Here is a 19508-nt window from a genome sequence, read left to right as displayed (position 1 = left end):
GTGAGCAGATCCAGTAAACACAGTCTGGAAGCCCCATTTAAGCCCCAGTAATGCCACTGTTTACATCAGAGCTAATGCCTTGCTGTGGGCTTTTTGTAGGATTGAACAGGCAGAAACAATAAATTGCACAGAGTGCAACTGTACCTGGTCTCCTTTTTATGTTAAGGGAGCAATCAGATATTAGTTCATTCATATTAATTAATCTCATGAAAACGTTTTATCTTTTTGCTCCGGCTCTTATAGTTTATTGATTTGCATTTAATTGGAAAAATGGTTTTCTTCATCTGTCATATGATTTTCATTTATATGTAGTTTTATATGTAGTTTCTCCCTCCATGTAGCCTACAACATTCAACCCCCCCAAATTGCTGCTGCAATAGGTTATTTAAAATAAAGCACTCCTGTCTTCACAAGTACCTAATATTAATCCCTGCATGTATGTATCTGCATACATTTACATGACGGTCATCTACACGGCCTATCCCCGCAGTAGTACATTTACTTAACAATTGCTCCGCCCCAAAAGGGCTGAGGAGTAAATTCTGTGCTGGACAACTCGCTGGCAGTGACAGAGCACCTGTACTGCGAAGAATGGAGAGAGGGTTTGAGGGCGGTTCACACGTACAGAAGTAACAGAAATGTTCACTACTTAAGGCGCAAAATGAAGCGGTTTGTTTTAATTTATATGTGGCTTGCTGGGGATTTTCAACTAGTCCTTGGTGTTGGTTTAATAGACACACCGTTTCTTGGATCTAAGGATTCTCCCAGAGTACTCAGCAAAGGTAACGTTCACTTGTGACTTCTTTACCATTATGACTTAGTTAAAATGATTTAGATGTATTCGTGTAAAACCTATGTCTCAAATCAGTGTATATGTTTAGAAAAATCTGTTACAGAGTTAATCAATTTTATTTATTTAATTTATGTAGCGCCAATTCATAACGCAAGTTATCTCGTTGCACTTTTCAGGTATAATCAGTGGTGGATTTAAATACCAAATGAATCAGAACCACACTGTGTTCTTCTATGACGAAGACTCTGAGGAGATGTATGTTGGAGGGACTGATTTTGTGTTACAACTTGATGTGGATAACTATCGTATCATAGAGGTGGGTGAACTAATAAGATTTTGAACCACCGTTTTTGATCTTTTTATTTTGTTGTTTCACTTGCCTGTAAACTCTTCCCGAAGTTGTCTCATGGTTTATTGATGGGCTTCCAGCTTGATTTATGCATGGTTCATGAGGATGGCAGTAGAGTTTGTGCAGCTGCGTTTATAATTAGATGCTATACTGTAACAGATGGCTGCCACAGATCCATTGTCTGTCTGGCAGCGCCCACTGAGCGAAATGGCCTTTCAAAGCCAGCTATTATGTAGGACCTGCTCCTTTACTGCTGGTGGTGAACACAAGTCACACAACAGACTCTGATGACATACTAAAGTTTCTATAATATAATAATCCAGAAAATCAAATAAGGCAGCCATCAACAGTCACATAAGTTTTATTAAGAATGAATGAATGAATCAAGAATTAATGTGATTGTTGATTGTTTTCCAAGAAATTAGAGCAATTAGACCCCCGCTATTTGAAACAATATGTAATTGCCAAAAACACCAGGTTTTTGGGCAGAGCCTTACGTACAACGTTCTTAAGTGAAAACTTTGTAAATTTGTCTATCAATTGATGTCCCCTGCAGAACTTTTCTCTGAAAACACCGGGGGAACAGTGCCAAGAGGTTAGTGACTAGAGAATGGTGGTTTATGTGATCAGGAATGTCTGCTCAACAAGTTTGAATAAAGAATCAGTTCTGTGTGATGACTTGGCTCTGTGTATTTGCAGGGCCCCTGTGAAAATGTCATCACTGTCATTGAGAAGTTTCAGGACGACCTGTTTGTCTGTGGAACAAATGGACACAAACCACAGTGCTGGAAGCTTGTGAGTGTTTTTCATACATCACTGAATAAGTGTTAATGTAACACATCTGTGTGATATACTGCAGTTTTTGTGGCTAGTTTTTGTGGCTAGTTTTTTATTTTACCAGCAACAGCAGGGCAGAGCTGATTTAAGCATGGAGCATTTTAAGTGAAGTGGCTGTGCTTCTCGTTAAACTTTAATTAGCACCCTGTCTGCAATTTCAGTAGGGTATCTGGTGGCTGGTGTTGAATGTATTGTTATTTTCCCATCACAGTTGTATGGAACTAACTATCACAATATTCTGTTGACTTTCTGGGGTTCTACAGTTTTCTTCAGTGAACAATCAGTCTTATGAAATAGTGGAGGGGACGGGCATCTCTCCGTTCGTGTACACACATAACTCCCTATCTCTCACAGTGGGTATGTTAAATACAGTTTCCTGCATAACCACAGACCATGTTTTTGAAGGTTTAAAAATGTGACTCTGGGCTGCACACTTATGTAACCGTATCAAGTCATGTGTGATCGCAGAGCTGGCAAGCCAGTGTATTTTCACAGCAATATACTCAATAATTGAACATTTCAAACATTTCAGCTCCTTTTCATTTGATGCCACTCTGCTATTTTTAGAGGGGGATCTATATTCAGCAGCACCTTTGGATATTGATGGAAGCTCATTACAATTCAGAAGGAAAGCTGGCAACAGAGCTAATGTCTGGATGTATGACAACTGGGTCTCAGGTGGGTAAATGACTGAAGTCAATTCATAATGTAGGATGAATACTACACTGCAAGTCCATCAGTATTGTGATTCAATTAAATACAAAACGACCTCATAAACAGGGAAAATCAGCAAAAATTAATATTATTGTTGATCTTGTATGAACATAATGCACCTGTTTAGTATCAGTTTGTCCTGAAACTGTTCAACCCTCAACTAATGTTGTTCTGTCCACTCCTGCATGCAGTTTGATTATCTTTTATTTTGCTTTCACATGCCAAGTTTCTTCGTCACATATTGTCTGCTGGTACCGCTCTGTACTGTAAACAGGGATTAGTTTGTTAAACATGTCCTCCTCTCACAGAGCCTACATTCATCTCTGCGTCCTGGGTGAAGCGGGAGGATGACCCTGACAATGAGAAAATATACATCTTTTTTCGTGAAAAGAACTCCGATCACAACCGGGAGGCTGACCCCTGGATATCTAGGGTTGCCAGAGTTTGTAAGGTACGCTGGACACTGGAATAGGTTCAGTTAAGCTCTCATCTTACTAGACAGCAACAGTAAACTTCCCCAAACCTTTTCAGCTCAGCTTTAGTAATCAAGCTAACAGATATCCAAATTTTGTAAAAGTAACATGGAAGGTAGATTCCACTCATATTGATGAGTAGGTAAATTATATGGAAAATGTTGGTTGTTTTGAAGATGTTTATTCTTGAGAAATTAAACAACGGTCATATTGCTTCATAATACAAATTTTAGCTAGTGAAAGGGCGAGTTCATGAAGATTACAGTATGAGTCAGGCAATGAGTTAGTCTGTCACTTGGTTGAACTCCAGGGTGGGTAATAGCACTCAATTAGAATATAATCCAATATGAAATAATACCAGGGCCAGAATCACAGATATCAACACAAATACTTTTTATTATTAAAGATGGATAATTTACTATCATGTAGGGTGAGTGATGTGCCATGATTTATGAGCTGAATAAATCGTTAATCATTAGAAGCAGAGAGTGCGTTCACAAAGAGTGTTCATCTAACGTGAGGCAGATTCATTTTTGAAATCAGTCCTATTTATGCTAGTATCAATATTCAAAGCGAGACTTAATAATGATTAGTATCAATGTTAGGTCGATCCACCCACCAGTAGTTCAAACTACTTTGGTCTGGTTGGATGAAAGGACCAGCATGGCCAGCCCTGCACTAGCAGGGCTTAAAGACTAAGAATGTGAAATAGAAATAATTCTGATTAACAACAGTATACCAGTTAAATAACAGTAGCTGTTCTGGAGCTTTTAATCATATCCCATGCTCTTCATCAGCAGATGGCGTTAGTCCAGTTGTTACCATTTGCCGATGGTCATGTAATGTGATCAAAAGCACCAGAAGACAGAATAAATGAACCTCGGTGAGGTGAGATTTTTTTGTTAACTGTTACCAAGGTAAAGAATGAACTTTGAAACTATGACTTTACACATGAATGGAAACAGATCAGTCTAACACAACAAGTCTGTGCTCCACACTTTAATTAGATTTATAATGTAGTATATAAATTAATGCATTTTACATGATGTTCTCGCAAACAATTACTTTCTTCTTCTGGTTTCAATTAGAATAAACAGAAATTGAATTGTGGGACGCTTCAGCAGAGCTGTTAATGTTCTAGTAGCGTCTGCTGCAGCTCTTACAGTAACCCCACCTGAATTTGCCAAACGAAGGAGATGAAACCAGTTTTCTTTGTCTACTTTAATCTTTGTTTCTTCCAGTAACAATGGTTAAGGTCAGACAGTATTTACAGTTTTATCAGTAGAGTATGTCATATTTATATGCTTATACTGAGGGCTTAGGCTGTCATCATGGATAGTATGATAACCTAGGAAATGTATTATTTACTTGTACTGTGCTAAAAAACAAAGGTAGATGGAAATTTTGTGGGCAGCGTGATATCTTACAGTTACGTGACTATAATGCCAGGCTTTGACCAAGGCATACATATAATTAAAGTATTTAACCAGATTAATGTAGTAGTGCAACCATCTGCTGCAGTGTGGCATACTATTATTGTGGTGAAATACAGTCTTTTCAACACCCTTGTTGTTTGACATCTGTGCAAAACAAGACTTACCCTAAAGCGGTCAGGTGTTTTGTTACAGATAGTCCTATCAAATAACCCTTTTTTGATGAATTTTAGTTTGCAAGAAAAGTGAAAGAGCGTCGTCTTGGTGTAATTTATTGGTATCATTTTGCAGGTAGATGAAGGCGGATCAAAAAGATTCTTCCAGAACATGTGGACATCTTTCCTCAAGGCCCGGCTTGTCTGTGGGTTTCCAGAGGAGTCACTCTATTTCAACCGTCTCCAAGACATTTATGTGATGCAAGCCGAGGACTGGCATGACACTAAAGTCTATGCCCTTTTCACAAGCAGCTGGTTAGACGCCTTCCTTTCCTTTATTAACACCAACTGAGCAACATGCTGACATGGAAACACAGAATGGCTCTCACTTAAAACTGAAAGCTCAGCATTTTGAAATGTTTCCGCCCACTGGGACAAAACTAAACCAGGCTTGTAGGTTTTGACCTATACAGTATGTTGCAGAAAAGGTTTTAATACAAATAAAAAACACAAAAGAGAGTGGGTCTGCCACATCCAATCAATAATAACAAAAGACTAAATCCAAATCTGCTCCTGAGGTTACATAATGTACTATTTCTACCCTCTTATGCATGGGTCCAGACTTCAAGGTTAGACCCATACATAAGATTGACTGTTAACTTCATTCCCTACTACATTTTAGTCTCACATTAGGAGACACGCATTTTCATGATTGTACTTAAAATTTACTTAAAGGGGTGCTCCAGCAATTTAGGATTGCTCTTCTATAAAGTTGGGGGATTCATGAAAGAGACAGATTTTTAAAAGGATGGTCAAAATCAAAGCAGCAAAGGCAGAGATATCCTGACTTTTAGTCCTTAGTATGGGTCAAGCTGTATGGCCAAGGGACCGAGCCTCTGTAAGATTGGCACAGCTCTTATGTCTGAAGTGGAAATTGAATATTTATTTGTAAGTGTAAAGGAGGGTTTATCACTTATTCTGTTGCTTTGTAATCAATCATTACTTTTAAGATATTCTGCGAACAGACAAACAGAATGAGGCAATGGGACAAAATCGCAACCCTAACCATTACCATGGTTGAGGCAATAACTAATATATAGATAAAACTGCCCTTTTTATGCTAACTTTAGTTATCTTGTTTCTCTTCTAGGAACTCCACAGCAGTGTGCATCTATTCAGTAGGAATGATTGAAGAAATATTTGAGAACTCAACTTTCAAGGGCTACAACAAAGACATTCCTAAACCAAGGCCAGGAACAGTAAGGATTTTGTTTTGTTGCTATGTAGATATGCAGAGACACAATACTTCACTTTCTTCTTCCTCCTTTGTTTCTAGCCCTCTAATGCATTTTGGGTTCACTCACATTTATTATTGTGGTTAGTAATTGTATATCACATGTCACTGAGTAGGACTGTAGGTTAAAAAAACAGGCATGTTACATAAATGGGTGGAAATGTGGAAAATGTTACTAAGTGTGGTTCAGTGTTTCCACCCATGGATTCAGACTGTAGTTTTTTACATGAAGTCTATTTATGTTCAAACCTGTACTTGAGGAACTAAAGGGGCCCACAAACAGCAAACTGTTTACTGATCCAGTGACTAATAATTGCTTTTCCTTTAAGGACATGGTCTTGTTGCTATGTCTAGCTTGAGGAAATGTTTGTCTCTGATTTGTTTTTATACAATTTCAGATGCCTTCAGTTTTATGTACCTGAAGATGGTCAAATTCCTTAACCTGAGTGTCCTACAAACATTCAGTTTATGTTCCCATTTCCTACAGTATGCAGACTACTTTTAAATAAAAAAAACTTTGTGTCCATGTATTTTTTCAGTGTGTAAAAAACAGCCGGAGCCTGCCACTGGCCACTGTCAACATGGTGAAGGATTACCCAGAAATGACTGACTGGGTTCAGTCTTTGCATCATACAGCTCCATTTTATATAAGCAGCAACAATTACACCAAGATAGCTGTGGACCGAGTCCAGGCGGCAGACCAGCACATGTATAACATTCTGCTTCTAGCCACTGGTATGTTCTGTTTGGGAAAATGCACCATATGTGCTATATGTTGTTTAGCTATTTATGCTTATTTTTGGTCTGGCTCAAAATCTTGTATTGTAATCTCTGCTAGGAACTGTGCGCTAAAAATATAGCTTACAGTCTCACTCCCAAAATAACATTGTTTCTAAATGCTGTTTGTGTGCTGTTCCAACAGATTCTGGGAAGATCCATAAAGTGTTAGAAGCTGGGTCAGAACCTTTTATCATCTCTGAAACACAACTCTTCAGCAGTTCAACCATACAATCACTGAAGCTTGACTCCAAAAAGGTACAGCTCAGCAGTGTTTTTGTCAGCGTCTTCACTTATAATAGATAAAAGATTATTTTTTTTTGCATTAGTGAAATTTTATTTCTCACAATTTTATAATTTAAAGCTGCACTAATCAATATTTCCCTATTAACTGGATCAATGGGATATGGATATGGGACTTAAATACCTCAGGGAGCCAGAAACACGACTCCAAATGCAAATGTTTCGTGTCTGCTGGTTGTGCAAATAGCCAATTCACTGCTAGCACATTTAACATAACTTTATAAGGTGATAATATGTCAATGTTGTGTTTACAGCTTGTTGCACTGCACCCAAGGGACCAAAAGATCTATAAATGCATGTTTAAAGTGAAATTATGTTTCTGTCTCCCTTTGCTCAGAAAAAGCTAGTGGTGGGTTTTTCAGACAAAATTTATACCGTGGACCTCCAGAGGTGTGAGGAGTACAATGACTCCTGCTCAGATTGTGTTCTGGCCCGGGACCCGTACTGTGCCTGGACGAAGTTTGGATGCACCCCGACTGTCCCGTAAGTGTGGACAGTGTTCATACCGAGACTCTTTAGTAGACTTGTGATATACTGCACAAAGTCTTTTCATATTACAGTCAACAATATTGAAATAGCTGCTCTCTGCATGCTCTTTTGAATATTGCATTTCTGCCAAAGATAGGAATAAATGTTGATGCGAAGATGAGAAAAAATGTTTAGAAACTCAAACTTTTTCCAAAATAAAATGGACCATCGGGTTCAAAGGATCAATGTCAAAATCACTCATCTCTCACACAAAAAAATGTACTTAACAGTACATGTGTTTTGTTTTTGTTCACAGTGGAGGGATTCAAAATGTCATGGATGGACAAATGAGCGTGTGCTCTACATCAGCAGGAGGTAACTAATGATGAGACTGTTATTCATACTACACACTTGCTAAAGGCTCAAAGAAGGATCTAATCTATTTTATCTTCTTTTTATTCTTTTAGAACAAAAGCAAATAAACCGGACCAAACGAGAGACAGCTTCTCTATCACCAGTGAATTTGAGGATAGCTCACTCGGTCCCCCTGGGTGTCCCTTTCTATCTGTCATGTCCTATAGACTCTTACCACGCTGCCTACACCTGGGAGCATGGAGGCCAGAGCCGCCCTTGTCTGCAAATGCAGTCTGACTGCCTGCACCTCATCCCTGCCATGGCACAAGAGAACTATGGCAGCTACGAGTGTGTTTCCAAAGAAAAAGACTACACCAAAGTGGTGAAAAAGTATCAGCTTACAGAGCAAATGATCCCAGATACAAAGAACGGAAACACTCCCCCTTGGAAATTTAATGATGCATCAACTGTTGTGCCGCAGATAGTATGGATCACCCTTGGACTGTCTGTAGCAGTGTTGAGGATTTTCAGATAAGGTGTGCTAGGGCTGTGCCATATCGTATTGTTCACAATGATATCAGTATATTTTTTAATAATAATAAGAAGAAGAAACTTATTTATAGAGCACTTTTCAAAACAAAGTACAATAGCACTGGTGGCCAGTGCTATCCTGTATGCTGTTGCATGCTGGGCCAGCAGGTTGAAGGTAGCGGACGCCAACAGACTCAACAAACTGATCCGTAAGGCCAGTGACATTGTGGGGGTGGAGCTGGACTCTCTGGCGGTGGTGTCAGAGAGGAGGATGCTGGCCAAACTACATGCCATCTTGGACAGTGTCTCCCACCCACTCCATGACGTGCTAGTCAAACAAAGGAGCACCTTCAGCGGAAGACTCATCCCACCAAAAAGCACCACAGAGCGCCACAGGAAGTCATTCCTGCCTGTGGCCATCAAGCTCTTTAACTCCTTCCTCTAAGGGTTAGTCTGTATGACCCTAGGTCACTAAACTGGACATTGTTCATTACATCTCTGCAGTAATTGAATAATTGTGCAATATTCTGGGTACTACTCCCGTGCAATATTAGTTTTCCCATGTTAGTTTTTCTTATTTATTGTTATTGATATTATTATATACCTCTATTACTCTCGACAGTACATGCACCTCTGCTTATTACTTATTTTGTTACATTGTATTATTATACTGTACTATCATCATCAACCGGTAAACCCACTTGGTACTTGACACTTAGTTTATCTTATACTTATACCGACCTGATACTTAATTTATTTTCTGACCTGTTTTTATAGTGTTTTATAGTGTATCATATTGTTTGCTAGTACTTTCTCCCGTGTGCTCTGACGTAAAGGCGAGCTACTGTAACATAGAGTTTCCCTACGGGGATCAATAAAGTATTTCTGATTCTGATTCTGAAAGTGCTTCACAGAGGGAGAAATAAACTTGAACTTGTACTAATATGATCAAAATAATTCATATTGTGATAAAGGAAATATTCCGATAATATGTAAGACGTGCAAGAAGACTGTAATAACATAAGGGGTCAATACAACAAACTTATGTCACCATCTCAAGCAGAAGCACCCAGTTGGTACTCAACCAAGAGCCAAGAATCGTCAAGAATACATTATCGCAGAAATACCCTGAAATATCATGATATTATTGTATGGCCATATCGCCCACCCTGTGCACAAATTACTATTTAAACTCTACACTCCTTTCTCTTTGAAAAGTTCTGTTCGATCACACTAGGGCGCAGGCAGCACTAAAGGAAATCCACCCTAACACCAATGCAGCTTGCAAGTCAACAGTTCAAGCAGGATCACTCCCGCCGTGAGCATAGCTGTGGCTTACCATAGGTTTTCTGTCTACCGGAACATGCTGTAGCCAAGTTTATAATAAAAAGAGAAGCCAGAACAGCAAGAGGTCGATGTCATGGAGGGAGAAAACAGCACAACCAGTAAGCAGTAGAGCATAATTTGAATGATCTGAAGAGCCCTAATGTTGTTTGTTTTGATCAGCCAATGAATTCAGCATCCTGCATGAATTACTTAGTTATTAGGGAAGGTATAAGAAGTAATCTGAAGTAATCCTTTTACAGTAAGAAGGACGCAGTCTGTGTATGACAGTAACACTTAAACCAAAGCACATCACTAAAATGTTGTGATCATGAGTACATAGTAAGTAGACATTGTGTAGTTGGCGTGGTGTAGTAGTAGGGCGTGCACTTGTTAAGGCCAGCTCTTAGCTCTTTACACCATTAGAGGTTTAAAGTTCCTGTGTAAATTTCCTCTGTGCCCCACCCCAGTGCACTGATTATTTATATCAGTGTTTAGGGAAGGGTGGAGGCAGCCAGGGACCGTCCTCGAACTTTCCTGTTTTGTCTCCCATTAATCAGTGATCAGAGAGATGTTTGAAAAATGTGCAATGAAACGTATTTTGCTGTGGAGCAGATAAAGTCTAACTTCAAAAATAATAAGCACCTTATTTAATTTACACATACATTTTGGCAAAAATGTGTGTGTGCTTTATTGCTTATGAATTACAGAGACTGTTATTTCTTCCTTCAAAAGATACATAGTCTTAAACAAGAAACGACTACTAAGTTAAATATATTTATTGTGTAAATAGTATTTTGGTATGATCTTAACTTTTATTTTATTGCTAAATATATAATGTTTAATACTGGATATTTTATATGTGCATTATGTGTTTTGCATAATGATTGCTTGAAAATTCTACTCAAAGGATGTAAGTGGATATTGTTGATTTTCTAATCATTAAAATAAAAAAAATGGAGCTGAAAATCCATAACATTGTTCACAAGGAGTCATAGTCATACCTCACTTACACCCACTCATAAGTTGTTTGAAGAAAGTAATTTATCCGTATCTAATCTCTGTGTCATTCCTCAGACATAACACTCAGTAGATCACGTGCAGTCTGAGACAACCACTAAGGATCTTAAGCTTAGACTGTCTTATTCCTGGATTTGACGTCTCAACCCTACTAATGATGACCAAGTGAGTACATCTTGTTTACACAAGGAGAGGAAATCACAGCACAGCTACACTATGTAGCTCTTTGGCCATCGCACCACAACCACTTGGCTGGCTGTCCTTGATTTTCAGATTAAGTAATTGTGTTTTGAAGCTTCATGAGAATTCTCCCGCTGTTTATATTTCTTTCAAATTAGATCCAAGATTACACATCTAGCACAGTGAAATCTTTCCATTTCCATTTTCTGATAATGAGTACTTCTAAACTCTGCCCCCTTGACACAAAAATAAAATACTGTGATGTTTAGTGTTACTGAGGTAAGAACATCAAGAACGGGAGGGTGGGGTGGGGGGTAAAGGAGCACAGTCATCTTGGCATGTTAGCTTTCTTGTTTGTGACCAAACCCTGCTGTTACTATGTTGGGTTGTGTAGCTTGCTGTCATCCTCAGTTTAGAAAACCACAGTGATGATGCTACATGGTATATCTGAAGTATGAAGATGTTGTCAGTTGTTTTTCTGAGGTTACAACACAGACTTTTGACTACAATTGTTTTGTTTTCCCAGCAGTGTAGGGCACAGGGTGAATACAGATGACCCACCTACAGTACATGTGTCTTGCTGTCAGGTCACTTTAATGAAGTCTCTGGCTTAAGCCGGAGCTGACACGACACCTGACCTGACAGCTAAGAGCCTCCTGTGGTTAAGAGTCCACTTGACCTGTAGAGTGTTGGCTGCTGAGAAGACTACTCATAGTTCAGATGGAGATGTAAAATGTGTTTTTGTGGGTAATGTAATTTGTCTGTGGTGTACATGAGTCATTTTGGGAGTCACCATGTTCAATTAAGAAATGTTTCAAGTGGTGTTGTGGCAACCTTGTATTTGCTTCAAACCTTGCTTCATACCGTATTACAAGCATCACTGATTTTCTGTAGGCCTATTTTAAGAAGCACTTTGAGTATCCCCATCTCTAAACTGTCAGCAGCTCAGAGTCTGGATGGTGCCACACTGCAGTCTAAAATCGGTGAAATGGTGACCGTAAGCTTCTCGTATCTCAGCTGTGATCTGAAATTAGCACGAATAGACTTTGATCCCTAGAGGACTTGAAAATAATTTACAGTGTTCCTGCTGTGCTTCTTTAATGGGAAAGTCTACTGGAAGAAGCCAAAGTCAAGGAAATCATGGAACAAAACAAACCATGGTTATGGTTCATGACTGGAAACCCACCCTGTAGATTAAAAACAAACTGTACTTAAAACATATGAAATAGTGATACATTTTCTAATGTACGTTAATGTTATCCAAAATATGTTTAGTATTTCTATGAATAGACTGTGTAATTTACTTACAGGTTTGTTATAAGAACAGTAATTTTACCAATTCTGTATGTAATTACAGTATTTTGACAGCAGAGGTCCTCCTTGTCTAACAGGACTGACACTTTCACAACCCCAACCTAAAAACCCCGACCTGGTCCATGAAACACTTATCAGTTCAGTTTTCCATATAAAAAATTATAATAGAAATTTGACCAACAAAAAATACAATTTTAGATTTTTCCAATCTTCTAAGCGTTACACGGACTCCTTACCCTAAACTGAACCCTAAACTTAAGTCTAACTTAACCCAAAGGCCAAGTTTTAAAGGGTTCACATTTTTTCATGTCTGTCTTAAAACAATACTCACTTGCCTATTTATACATTAAAACAGTTTTTGCTTGCTGTAATCATTCCTCCTAGTGATGGGATTTATGGCTCTTTGAGGGGATCCGGATCTTCGCGATCCGTTCCTTTCAAAGAGCCGTTCAAAAGAACGGCTCTTTTGGCTCTTTTTAAATATTTAGTCAGTTTTAAGAAGCACAAATCCCTCTGCTTAGACAGTGACATCACTATTTTGGATTTACCTTTAGTACAAAGTGTGTGTGTGTGTGTGTGTGTGTGTAAAGCTACGTTGACTTATGTTATTCATACAATACCTACTCACAAATAAACATCAAAAACAAAGCCGGCTGCAATGAATTTCTGTGCAAAACAGCTTTTACTACAAACACTTCCACACAAGAACATTGTTATCACACAAGAACATTTTGATAGAAAACAAAAAATATTTAAAGTAGATAAAATTAGAATAAATAAAATGGAAATGTCTACATACTACATACTATTACTACTGTAAACTTTGTTTGGCACTGAGACAGAGAGGCAATCGCACGTGTTTTTTTTGTTTTGTTTTTTTTTAAACTGGAGTAAGCATGTGACGGCAGCGTGCACATGTCATGGCTCTGCTCCTACCCAATGACTTTTTTTTCCACTGGAGTACTCACGTGAAGGATGCTTGCACAACTAATAACTAATATCATCACGCTATAAAGGGTTGGCCTGCGCTGGGTGCGCCCCTCCCCCTATAACTGTTCTGTCTCGCGGAGGAGCTCATTTGTGTGCATCTGTGTGAAACACGCATAGGAAAAAAGAACGACAGAAAGAACGGCTCCCCTCCAGCCGCGACTCGGCTCCCATCGTTCATGTTTATGAGCCGTTCAAAAGAATCGGTTCGTTCGCGAACGTCACAACTCTAATTCCTCCTGTTCATACAGGCCATTAAAAGACACATGGGATAGTAACACAAAGTAGGCTACTAAAAAACCTGTAACTTTGGATGATACTCAATTGATTTGTGACTCATGTTAACCTCAGATAAACTTTGGAATACATGTTCACACAGAATGAGGACTGTGGATTGTGTCCCCCATCACTTAGGTCTACATTTGAAGCAATAGGAAAGGATATTTTAACAGCCAGCAAGCACAAACTGCTTCAATGTTCATATGGGCAGCTGACTATTGTTTTAAGACAGACTTGATAAACTGTGAACCATTTGAATGTCCCGCCCAAAGTGAGGAAAAGCCAAATTGTCCTCATTCCCAAGGTCTTAAACTCAAATTGGTCCTCACACACACTCATAGTCAAAAACACTGGAGAGGAAGGAAATAACAGTACCTACCAGTAAGCCTTTAGATCCACGAACTATTCTCTTACTAATTTGATGGTGTATGTTGCACATTTATTATGCATTATTATGGCCAAGTGGTCTGTTATTTGAACTACCACAGAGACAGAGTTCATACTGCAGTGTACCAGACGATGGCAGTATTTGAGCAGGAAACAAGTCTCATCAAATACTAACACTTATGCATACAGTATGACTCAAACATTAAAGGAACTATAATGACAATGATAATGTCGATTTAAAAGTCATAGGCGACCACATACATTTAAAACAAACCACCGGACTTGTTACAAAAAGTAGGCTATAGGCTAAATGGGCGAGATTGAAGACATTTCTGTTTAAAAAGAATAACAAATTTGTAATTTATCTTAAAGCGGTTTCTATTAGCTTTATATGCCATTACCGGTTACATATTCGCTAACGCTTACAAATCAATTCAGGCGTCACATACAGTAACGCTGTTGCAATGAAATGCCATCAAATAATCTATGTGGCTCAAGATTTTTCAGTCATTGGAGTCCTCTTGTCAGTCTTTTTGTTTGTTTTGTTGTTTTGTTTGTTTTAATTATTAAATATCAATTATTTTAGCAGTGCTGGAAATTGTGTCTATAGCCTGGTACTCGCAGCACAACTAAACTAAAAAGTGCGTTTGGAAACTCTTTAATTAAAGACAATAGGCCAACCGAATGAGGTCAAAGATTATAGGCTTGGGTCGGGGTAATTAATTAAACATCGGATCCTAAATTATGAATTTTCTTTGAGGGTGGAGGACCCGGAGCTTCTGTATCTTTAATAGTGAGGACAGAGATGGGAGAGGCTGCGCGTTCACGTTTCCTTTTCTCGCTCCGCGGCGGCGGGAGCGCGCAGTGGATTCCACACTCGCTGGAGAAGGAAAAAGCGCCGTCGGACTGCAACAGCGACTCACCGGGGAAAATGTTCCCTCCACCGCCCTTCAACAGCGCTGTCGATGTCTGCAAAAGTCATGTAAAAGGATCCACAACACATGAGGACTAGAGTTTTTTCGACCATTAAACTTGTTTCAGAGGATTGTAAACTCCGAGAGTGATTAATAAGACACAGGAATTGAAGTTAACATTGGACAGGTAAGACGATTTAGTAGTTAATCAGGCAGTTACTGAAGGTAAAAGATGAAAAAATTACAGACCTTGAGCAAATCCAGATAAAACCTAAGGTGGAAAACATCGCCCTGTAGGTCAATTGCAACTGTGATGAATCACAACGGCATCTGTTCATGAGTGCAAGAAGCTATAGCCTACCTCTGTGTAAACTGCTCATGGAAACATTGCAATGTAACTCTGAAAGTAAACAGTTTTTTTTTTTAAAAGCAAAGCTTTCAACACTAGAATCAGCGCCTGTTTGTCCGCCCCGGATTGCGAAACCGCGCTCAGAGCAGGAGAGAACTGGCCCTGAAAATGCTGCAAAATGACACACAGCATATATGCTTTAACGAAAGTGCATGGATGTACAAAGAAATATAAAAAAAATCAATGTTATCTTTGTGCAGTGCGAAACAAAAGGATGCTTTCAATCAGACTGCATGACAGCAGCAGTTATAGTATTCACCTGTTTTTGTTTACAGTTTCTCTGTTTTTATGAGTTTGTAATGCAGTCTTGAGTTGTGTTAAAGAGGTTTGATGCCCCTTTAAAAAGCATAAGCTACTCAGTAAAACACATTTGAATTTATATGAGATGTAAAAGCTTCCACATTGCATTTCCACTGGTGTAATGGACATAATGGATGTTATGTGACTGTCTTATAAAATTTTACCTTTGGCTAATGTCTGCTAATTGATACTTGCAGGTGCAGAAAATGGCGAGACAGCTCCTACAGCTCCTTGCCTTGTGGACTACTGTGGTTGGCATTGTGCAGTGCTGTCCAGAGCTATGCAGCTGCCAGGATAAATTTGCCCTCCAGTTTGCTGACTGTGCTTACAAAGACCTGCTGGTGGTACCCGTGGGTCTCCCCACCAATGTTACCACCGTGAGCCTTTCTGCCAATAAGATCAAATTACTGAAAAGTAAAAGCTTCATCAGTATCACGCAGGTCACCTCACTCTGGCTGTCCCACAATGAGTTGGTTACCATAGAGACGGACACCTTGGCTCCCCTGATCCAGCTCCGCAACCTGGACATCAGCTACAACAAAATTGTGAACTTTCCATGGGAGGATCTGCACAACCTCACAGCCCTGCAGCTTCTGAAAATGAACAACAATGAGATGATGAACCTTCCAAAGGATGCCTTTTCCACTCTCAAAGATCTGAGGTCGCTGCGCATCAACAACAACAAGTTTACCACCATTGTGGAGGGTACCTTCAGTGCTCTCTCCTCCATGTCCCACCTTCAGATTTTTAACAACCCCTTCACATGCTCCTGCAGCCTGGAGTGGCTGAGGGATTGGATCGCAACAACTAAGATTTCTGTCCCCGAGCCAAATTTAATTTTATGTGAGGCCCCTGAACACCTGAAGGGTACAATGGTTACAACGATTCCCAAACTGGACTGTAAGGCCCCTACTGTCACAATAACCTACCAGCCCAACATTGAGAACACAGAGCTCTATGAGGGTTTCATGGTCATCTTAAATTGTGAGGCAAAAGGTAGCCCCACACCGCAGCTCAGCTGGGAGGTGACTGCAGGAAATCAGAACTATCTGTTCCCGTTGCCCTCTACTGGAGAGATAAACGATGTGCCAATTAATGATAAAACAACCAACAATCGATTCCTCGTCTTTAGAAACGGCACTCTCATCATCCCTCGTATGAGTAAAAAGGAAGATGGAAATTACAGCTGCTCTGCGGTGAATGATTTAGGTAAGGTGGAGCGTGGTGTTAAAGTGGTTATGGCAGGCACCCAAAAACCTGCCAGGGACTCAAAGCTTGATTCTACAGTGGACAAGATCCATCCATCTGTTAGAAAGCCTACAGAGACCAAGATCTCCAAAAACAATGTGATCAACTGGAGCAAGCCTGAAGAAAAGACAAAGGGCAGCCCTGAAGGTTCGTCAGACAAAAGTGACGGCACCGAGCAGGTTGGTGGTGTCTCAAAGGACCCCACCAAGTGTGGCGTGAGAGAAAGCAGTGAATACATCTCCAACCACGCCTTCAACCTGAGCTTGGATGACCTGAAGCAGTACACTTTTGATTTTGGTGTTATTGCATTAGAAGTGTCAGAGACGGAGGCCAAAGTGCAGCTGAATCCGCTGCAGCTTCCCAGCAGCAAATCTAACCTTCATCTCAGTCAAACTGAAAACCAGGAAACAGTGAATAAAGAGCCCCTGGGTCTGTTCCAGTCCTCATCCAGTAAAACCACCCTGGACATGCTCTACCTCTGTGTAAATACAGGTAATGGACACTCCATGGTTCAGTGGTCCAACATAGAGGAGGGGGTTAATGCCTACCGCTTCCATGGTTTACAGCCTGGCACCAATTACACACTTTGTCTCACTTATGGGGGGCAGGACTGCCAAGTCCAAGTAGTCTTCACAACTAGGAAGAAGATCCCCTCCCTGCTTATCATCGTGGTTGTCAGCATTTTCCTACTGGGTCTGGCCACTGTTCCCTTACTGGGGGCCACCTGCTGCCATTTGCTATACAAGTACCAAGGGAAGACCTACAAGCTGATCATGAGGGCTCAGAATCCAGATCAGATGGAGAAACAAATGGCTGGAGATTTTGATCCCAGGGCGTCTTTTGTGGAGTCAGACAAAACCTTCAACCCCAGCGAGTTAGGCGAGGGGGATGGAGAGGTCGAGGAAGAGGAAGGAGACGGAGAGGGAGAGGCTGAGGGCAGCGTGGTGACAGAGTCCATCCCCGGATCCTCATCCAAAACTAACCAGGAGGAGTTTGAAATGGGCTCGGAGTACAGTGACAGATTACCGCTGGGAGCAGAGGCAGTCAACATCTCGGAGGAGATCAACGGCAACTACAAGCAGCCAAGCCGCTGAGCCCCGCTGATGTCTGCCAGTATATTGTAAAATATTTTACTTTCAAGTAGGCCTAGTCTACATTCAAGCAGGTAACTCACCCACCATCACTACACGTGAAAAACGATGGCTTCTGATTTAAAAAAAGGTGGATCTTTTAATTTTTTTACCTCAGAAAGTTCTCCATCAATCACTTGAGATTGTGAAGTGATTCATGTGACATTTGTAGTACTGTAAGGTTAAAATAAGCAACATACGTTTACAGTGCAAGCACAGCTTTCTACAGACCTCAAAACTGACAGGAAAGCAGCAAAATGTTCCCTTTCTGCAGGACAGACACGGATGGGCATGGTGCGCAAATTGTGCAAACGGTGAGGCGCGGAGCTCGCCAGAGTCTCGCGTAATGTAAGGCAAAAAAATTATATTAAAAATAACCTCATTGGAGAGCACAAAAAAAACCCAAACAACAACAACAAAAAAAAAAAACAATCAAAAGGTGACATATGTTTTATAGCCATTTCAAATTAACTGACATCAGGGACCAATATGCTCTTTCTAAACGTGCGTCTGTGTAATGATGTGGATGAGCGTCGTCTAAAAAATTATGAAATGATACTAGATGCAGATATTTGGTTTCGGTGTTATTGCGCCTGACCTGCCCGCTGTCCTGTGAGTCCAAAAGGGAAATTTCACTTTTCAACTGTCTTGTGCGTGACGGGAAACCCCAGGTTATTTACCAACAAAATGTTGTTTGACGTATTGTAAGGCTTTAAAAATGTGCGACTTTAACCTCTTTATCAACGGGTGCTTGCTATACTCTCGCTTTTTACAATGACCATGTCCATGGCATGTCACACGTAATTCCTTGTGTGGTTTTTATTAGTGTAGTCTAGAGGACTTTAGATGTTACTGTCAGCCTGTGATGTAAAGCCATGTGAATTGAAATTATTCTTTTTTACGACGGTAGGTAACTTTCTATGAAGCCTCAAACAAAAACGGCGCATGAGTGTCTGGCGGCTTCACTGTCTCGTAATTTGATGTATATAGTGAGTTTTTGTGAACTGTTGTAAAACGAAACGAAAAGCCCGTGACCTTTCAAGATTTTTTGATATAATTTTATGTAAGTGGACTTAATAAAACACATGAAACTATACAGACTATTTTCTGGATTTGTCTTTGACCTTGATTGAGATGTTCCAGGAAAAAATTGAACTCGGCTACATTATTTTCAAAATGTAGGCCTATCTGAAATAATAATCATTTGAAAACAAAATGTAATCCAGGCTACTATATTATGATTCCACCAGTTTAAGTTTTAAATCGATTCAGATGGTCTTTAAAAAAATAAACGCCCGGTTACTTTATTTTTAATTAGATATTTTTTTCTTGATGCCTTTTTATTATGGGATCTTGCTTCGATGTCTCTGTCATATTTTCTAACAAAAGATAAAAAGAGACGTTCTCTTGGATTTTGGGGAGTGTGCTTATGCAGAAGCCAAAGAAAAAACTGCTGCGATTGAAAACGCTGAATACAAAGCCTCCCTTTGTCTTAATTTTGGTCCAGTTCAGTTCATTTCGCGCAACACAACACGG

At 39.9% G+C, this 19508-nt stretch overlaps 2 protein-coding genes across 2 annotated transcripts; both read left to right on the top strand.

Moving 5' to 3' along the window:
• Positions 1-525: 525 nt before the first annotated feature.
• On the top strand, positions 526-10785 carry sema7a (semaphorin 7A). Its single transcript, XM_044193238.1, has 14 exons — positions 526-782; positions 970-1109; positions 1699-1737; positions 1842-1937; positions 2243-2336; positions 2547-2657; positions 3002-3144; positions 4891-5069; positions 5905-6013; positions 6588-6783; positions 6971-7083; positions 7466-7611; positions 7913-7971; positions 8064-10785. The coding sequence occupies exons 1-14, from the start codon at positions 662-664 to the stop codon at positions 8483-8485; spliced, it is 1968 nt and encodes a 655-aa protein (XP_044049173.1). The 5' UTR covers positions 526-661; the 3' UTR covers positions 8486-10785.
• A 3979-nt stretch (positions 10786-14764) lies between these two features.
• islr2 (immunoglobulin superfamily containing leucine-rich repeat 2) lies at positions 14765-19068 on the top strand. The gene is made up of 2 exons (XM_044192525.1): positions 14765-15072; positions 15792-19068. Exon 2 carries the CDS (start codon positions 15801-15803, stop codon positions 17934-17936), a length of 2136 nt encoding a protein of 711 aa, XP_044048460.1. The 5' UTR covers positions 14765-15072; positions 15792-15800; the 3' UTR covers positions 17937-19068.
• Positions 19069-19508: the final 440 nt, after the last annotated feature.

The sequence above is a fragment of the Siniperca chuatsi genome, linkage group LG4 (genome assembly GCF_020085105.1).
Source record: "Siniperca chuatsi isolate FFG_IHB_CAS linkage group LG4, ASM2008510v1, whole genome shotgun sequence".
In the NCBI taxonomy this organism is placed as follows: Eukaryota; Metazoa; Chordata; class Actinopteri; order Centrarchiformes; family Sinipercidae; genus Siniperca; species Siniperca chuatsi.
This window is presented reverse-complemented; position numbering and strand designations above follow the sequence as displayed.

Excerpts from the sequence above, each read along its gene's own strand:
- sema7a (XM_044193238.1), top strand. The coding sequence starts at position 662 with ATGAAGCGGTTTGTTTTAATTTATATGTGGCTTGCTGGGGATTTTCAA. Across the intron at positions 1,110-1,698 it reads ATAACTATCGTATCATAGAG|AACTTTTCTCTGAAAACACC; the intron begins GTGGGTGAACTA and ends TGTCCCCTGCAG. Across the intron at positions 2,337-2,546 it reads CTCCCTATCTCTCACAGTGG|AGGGGGATCTATATTCAGCA; the intron begins GTATGTTAAATA and ends TGCTATTTTTAG.
- islr2 (XM_044192525.1), top strand. The coding sequence starts at position 15,801 with ATGGCGAGACAGCTCCTACAGCTCCTTGCCTTGTGGACTACTGTGGTT.